The sequence below is a fragment of the Ornithorhynchus anatinus genome, chromosome 14 (genome assembly GCF_004115215.2).
Source record: "Ornithorhynchus anatinus isolate Pmale09 chromosome 14, mOrnAna1.pri.v4, whole genome shotgun sequence".
NCBI classification, from domain to species: Eukaryota; Metazoa; Chordata; class Mammalia; order Monotremata; family Ornithorhynchidae; genus Ornithorhynchus; species Ornithorhynchus anatinus.
The window spans coordinates 6,594,625-6,600,725 of NC_041741.1; the positions used below are offsets into that span (position 1 = coordinate 6,594,625).

The following is a 6,101-nucleotide window of genomic DNA, read 5'->3' on the forward strand; positions in this document are numbered from 1 at the left end:
ACCAATGGCACTTTGAGAAATAAAATGATGCAGAAACCCAATTACACTTGACATTTAAGAGAATCATCAAAATATGGGGTCTTAATGGCAATCGTTAGGTGTTTATTAGTGTGCTGGGTATTGTACTATGCACTGGGGTAGATGCAAGATAATTGGGTTGAACAGAGTCCCTGTACCACACAGGGCTCATGGTCCTAATATCCATTTTTCAGATGAGGGAACTGAGGCCCAGAGAAGTTAAGTGACTTGCCCAAGGGTCTTCAGCAGGCAGGTGGCGGAGTCGGGACCCAAAAGAAATTTGAATCCGAGAAGGTTACCCGGTTTGGCCTCGGGAGGCCAGATGTTCTATTTGAATCCTGGAACCTTGAAGGCAGAGGATGGATCGATAGCGACTATCATCGGTTCATCGCTGCTAAGGTTGTGAGACCCCGAGACCCCTGTGGAATCTTGGATGCAGAAGCAACAGTGATGTCACAGACCCTTGGAGGGAAACTTCTAGAAGTGAGCTTTTAGTCAGACCGAGATGAACCCTGCCAGCAGCTTATTGAATAGAAGGGATCCAGCAAGGGCGGAGACCACTGCCCCGATATCGGGCTTCTTTTTTCCGCAGAGAGAAACGGACCGTCATCCATTTCGAAGGACTCAACCACGGGTACTCCGGAGCAAGCTGGCAGCGGGAAACCTGGAGCAAGGTGAAATCAGCCAACCATAGCGATGGATGAAGGGGGTGAGCGAGATGAGCCCATCTCTGCTGGGAAACAGGAAATGCGTAGGCGGAGGAAGCTCTCCCAGCCGATGATAGACCATTACCAGCAGACGGATGCCATCGAGAAGAAGAAACTGGGATCCGCACGTTACTCTGAGGCCAGAGACACCTCGAGCGGGCAAGACGTGGCCTCGAAAATGAGCCAGACCGACCACGCTCCCAGTGGGCCCGAGGACATCGTCTTATCGTCTCAGCTCCGGCAATCCTGGAAGAGGAGAAAGCGCGTCCAGGACATGGTAGATGAAGTCCAGCAGACGGATAAAATTCAGAGAGAGAGAAAAAAGAAACCCAAAAAAGCATCCCCACCATTAACGAAGAAAGAGTCTGTCCTCGATGTGCCACCCGAACCTGTAATCGAAGTGCCACAGGTGTCTCAAAGTGACGATAAGGAATATGACGAGGTGCTTATACAAGTGGAAGAAAAGACGCACGTTCCAGAGCTGGGGGAAGAGGAGGAGCAGGAGGAGGTGACCAGGGAGCCAGAGGTAGAGGCACCCATTCCGGAGCCCGAGGAGGAGAAGGAGGAGGAGGTGACCGGGCAGCCAGCTGAGGAAGCCCTCTTGGAGGAAGAGAAGCCCGAGGAAGAACCCGAAGTCCCGCTCATCCCCGAGGAGAGTAGTTTCTTGATAAATCGGTCTCAGCAGACAAGCTGCACTGGAGATCTGGAATTGTTTTATAACGCATCATCAAAAAAGATGGTGGACAAGTGGCAACAGACCAACCCGAGCCTCACGGACGTCCCGAAATTTGTCCGGCACAGCCGGCCTGCGAGCCAAGCGTCCATTTCCAAAACCCCGGAGAGAGCCGGCCCCGAGGCCCCGGCGGGGGAAGCGGCAGAGGCCCAGGGCCTGGATCACGTCCGAGGGGGCCCGAGGAAAACTTCGGCGACGCCATCCGCCGAAGGAGGCGGCCCGGAAACGGCAGCGGCAGAAACCGGTGCGAAACCTCCAGAAACAGCCGCCGGTGTGGAACCGAGCGAGGCTTCGGTGCCCGAGTCCCCGGGAGAAGAAGCTGGGCAGGAAGCGTCGGCTGTGGAGACAGTATTGCATCCGGCAGAAGAAGCCGCCGGCAAGGCCCCCAGCACAGCTTCGGGGGCTCTCTCGGCCAAAGAAGCAGGCCTCGACACACCGGTGGCTCACGTGGACCCCGAGGCAGAAGTGCCGGCAGAATCCCCCGCGGCGGAGACTGAAGGATCCGCCTCGGGGGCTCCTCCGGGGGGCACCAACGGGGACTCGAGCGGAGCTCCCGTGACTCCGCCACAGGACGAAGCCAGCCCCGAGGCGCCGGCAGCAGAGCCAGAGACACCCAGCGCGGACACACACTCGCTTGGGCCAGAGGGACCAGCGGAAGCCCCGGTAGCCGAGGAAGAGACCCCGGTGGCCGAAGGAGAGACCCCAGTGGTCGAGGAAGAAGCCCCGGTGGCCGAGGAAGAGATCCCGGTGGCGGAGGAAGAGACCCCGATGGCCAAAGAGGAGACCCCGGTGGCCAAGGAAGAGACCCCGGAGGCCCCTGCGGATCTTTCCAGCGGGGCTCCGAGCAGAGCTCCGGCATCCCAACCCGCCGATGGAGATGGCCCCGAGGCAGTTGTAGCGGAATCACAGGGTCCGGCGGAATGAGCAGCCCTAGGCCGGAGAAGAGGCCTCGGGGAAGGGTGGCGAGCAGATGGAAAATGAGCAATAAACAAGGAACCGGTTTTACATTTCTCGTGTTATTCCTCTTGGAAATGGGGTTAGAGCTGGGAGATGGGTTACATAGTGAATCAGGAGCTTGAATTTAAAGTGCTTTTCAAAATGTTCTTCAAACAATCCCTTCTTGATGATTTAGAAGGAGACAGAGTAATCTCTCCAGCCACGCTCAGTGTTTGCTCTGTACTTATCGCCGGATAAGACCATTGATCCGTCGATAGTACTTATGGTGCATCTACCGGGTGCAGAACATTCTGTCCATTCTGATGATCTTGTTTCTACCCCAATGGTTGACATTTAATGAGTACCAATATTATCAGGAGACAATTTGCAAAGCGATAAGCCGTTAAGGGGCACACTGGGGCCGAAGAGGAGAGGATCCGACGGTGCTTTTTCTTTTTCCCGTCCCTCAAAGTCCCATGATGATCCTGGGGGTTGGGGGTGGTCTCTGAAAACTTCCCTGATTCACGGACTCCATATCTTGGTGGCGGTTTGCCTAATTTTAAGGAGAGTCAAACCCTCTCCCCGTTCTCATTTCCCTAGCATCATCATCGGTATTTATTGAGCACTTACTGTGTGCAGAGCGCTGTGCTGAGCTTTTGGGAGAGTACAGAACAACAGATCCGGTAGATGTGTTTTCTGTCCACAACAAGCCTACCTATTTGGGCCTTCCTGCATCTTCCCAGTTCTCTTGGCTGATGCATGGAGTAGGGGGGGGATAGCTAGAATTCCCTAGATCTTTAATAATAATAATAATAATGATTTATTAAGCGCTTACTATATGCCAGGCACTGTACAAACCGCAATAATAGTGATACTTGTTAAGCACTTACTATGTGTCAAGCACTGTCATAAGCTCTGGGGTAGATACAAGTTAATCAGGTTGGAGCACGATGACTCTCCTTTAAAAGCCCGAATGCCATGACCAAAGTTTTATTTTCTGTTTTGCTGCACTCAAAAGAAGAGACTATGACATTTTTTTCAAGCTCTTTTTTTTCCTTAGCCTGCTGGGTAAGCGGTTTTTAATCTGAAGTTCTTAGATAAATTATGATTAGAGATGGATCTTCGCTATTTCCAGTTGGTCCACGGCTCAATCGATGTCAGTGGTATTTATTTAGGGCTTACTGTGTGCAGAACACTGTACTGAGTGCTTGGGAGAGGACAATACTACAGAGTTGGTAGACCTGTTCCCGCCCTAAAGCGAGTTTACAATCTAGAGGGAGAGACGGGCCTCTTTGGCCCCCGTGTGCCATTTACGGCTTATCGCTTTGCAAATTGTCTCCTGATAATATTGGTATTCATTGAGTGTCAACCACTGGGGTAGAAACAAGATAATCAGAGTGGACAGAATGTTCTGCACACGGTAGATGCACCATGAATTTTGGATATGAGTGTAAGTGCTGAGGGGCTGAAGGTGGGGTAAATATCAAGTGGTTAAAGGGCACAGACCCGTTTAGACCGGTGAGCCCATTGTAGGGCAGAGATTGTCTCTATCTGTTGCCGAATCGTACCTTCCAAGCGCTTAGTACAGTGCTCTGCACATAGTAAGCGCTCAATAAATCTGATTGAATGAATGAATCTATGCATAGGCAATGCATTTTAAAATGCCTCATCTCAGAATGATGATAATCCTCAAAAGAAACCGGCCCCAAAGAAATGATAATAATAATAACGGTGGTATTGGTCAAGCGCTTACTATGTGCAAAGCACTGTTCTAAGCACTGGGGTCAAGTGGTCCCTATGGGGCTCACAGTCTTAATTCCCATTTTACAGATGAGGTAACTGAGACTCAGAGAAGTTAGGTGACTTGTCTAAGGTCACACAGCTGACAAGCGGCGGAGCTGGGATTACAACCCGTGACCTCTGACTCCCAAGCCCGGGCTCTTTCCACTGAGCCAGGCTGGTAGTTTCTGGGCAATCATATTCTTCTGAAGCTCACCAGTTGTGATGTAAGTCTCTGTACAGGGGGTCAATCAATCAATCATTTATTGATCACTTACTGTGTACAGAGCATTGTACTAAGCATTCAGGAGAGAGAAGACAATATAATAGAATTAGTAGACACATGTCCCGCCCACAAGGCAGTCTAGAGTGGGGAGACATATTAATATAAATAGATTTTTATCAATAAAAATGAAGTTTCTTGGTCTCAAATTCCCTCTGGGATTCAGCCCTGCATAGTTTCCTGGAGCTAGCTGACCCTCAGCTTTTATCAACCAACCAGAGTCTTTCCTAATCAATCAGTTGAGGATTGATTGTGTTTGCCAATAAATCAAAACCTGAGCAAACAGGACTTCTCTAGTACCAATGCCTTGTCAGGAGAAAAGACTGATTCGTTTTGATCAAGGCCATCTTTAAGATGAGGTTGCTAACAATGGGTACTTTATATTTAAGTGTGGGCGGAATGGTCATTTATTTCTCACTACAGGCCTAGGATGGGCCCTGGGGGAACTCAGTAAATTCTCTCTGAGTGATAGGTCTTACAGCATTCCCTCTTTTTATTTTTTTTTTTACGCAGGAGAAAATCAAGTCTTGGTTCATCTTAGCTAAAATATCCCAGTTGAAAGCTATTGACATTTACGGAGCAGTCTCTGGGTTCAGGGGTAGAGAAGGATGAAATATATACTTTCATTCATTCAGTAGTATTTATTGAGCGCTTACTATGTGCAGAGCACTGTACTAACTCCTCTTGGAATGTACAAGTCGATAACAGAGACAGTCCCTGCCCTTTGACGGGCTTACAGTCTAATTGGGGGAGACGGGCAGACAAGAACAATAGCAATAAATAGAATCAAGGGGATGAACATCTCATTAAAACAACAGCAAATAAATAGAATCAAGGCGATGTACATTTCGTTAGCAAAATAAATAGGGTAATGAAAATATATACAGTTGAGCGGACGAGTACAGTGCTGAGGGGTTGATATACTTGATAATAACTGCGGTGTTCAAATGCTTACTGTGTGCCAGGCAGTGAACTAAGCACTGGGGTAGATACAAGCAAAATGGGTTGGACACAGTCCATGACCATGTGGGGCCTCACAGTCTCAATCCCCATTTTTACAGATGAGGTAACTGAGGCTCAGAGAAGTGAAGTCTGTAAGCCCGTCATTGGGCAGGGATCGTCTCTATCTGTTGCCGAGTTGTACATTCCAAGCGCGCAGTACAGTGCTCTGCACATAGTAAGCGCTCAATAAATACTCTTGAATGAATGAAGTGACTTGTCCAAGGTCACACGACAGACAAGTGGCAGAGTTAGGATTAGAACTCATGACCTTCTGACACCCAGGCCCTTGCTCTATCCTCTACACCCTGCCGCTTCTCTTTTTACTTTTGATAGTTACCATCTAAGAACATGGAGGAGCTGGGTTCAGACTTAAGTATTTATGTTCCTCCTATTAACCTCACAAAGTAGTGAAAGACACGCCCTTTGTTATCTGTTGTCCCTGTCTCAGATTTAAAATGTTGCCTGGCTCCAAGCGCAGTGAAAACTGGAGAGGATTTAAGTGGTTGAGATGGAAATAATATCCATAGATTGAAAAGAAAAACCAGAGATTATGGCTGAAGAACAGCTGGTTTTCATAAACAAGAGTGCCCATTGTTAATTAGCTCCCACTGTTTACAGCCCCTCATTTATCTACAAATCTGGC

General features: G+C 49.0%; 1 protein-coding gene across 1 annotated transcript; it reads left to right on the forward strand.

The window, feature by feature from the left end:
* Positions 1-479: 479 nt before the first annotated feature.
* LOC103168410 (fibrous sheath CABYR-binding protein-like) lies at positions 480-2,465 on the forward strand. Its single transcript, XM_007662845.3, has one exon. It carries the CDS (start codon positions 715-717, stop codon positions 2,380-2,382), a length of 1,668 nt encoding a protein of 555 aa, XP_007661035.2. The 5' UTR covers positions 480-714; the 3' UTR covers positions 2,383-2,465.
* The last annotated feature ends 3,636 nt before the right edge of the window (positions 2,466-6,101 follow it).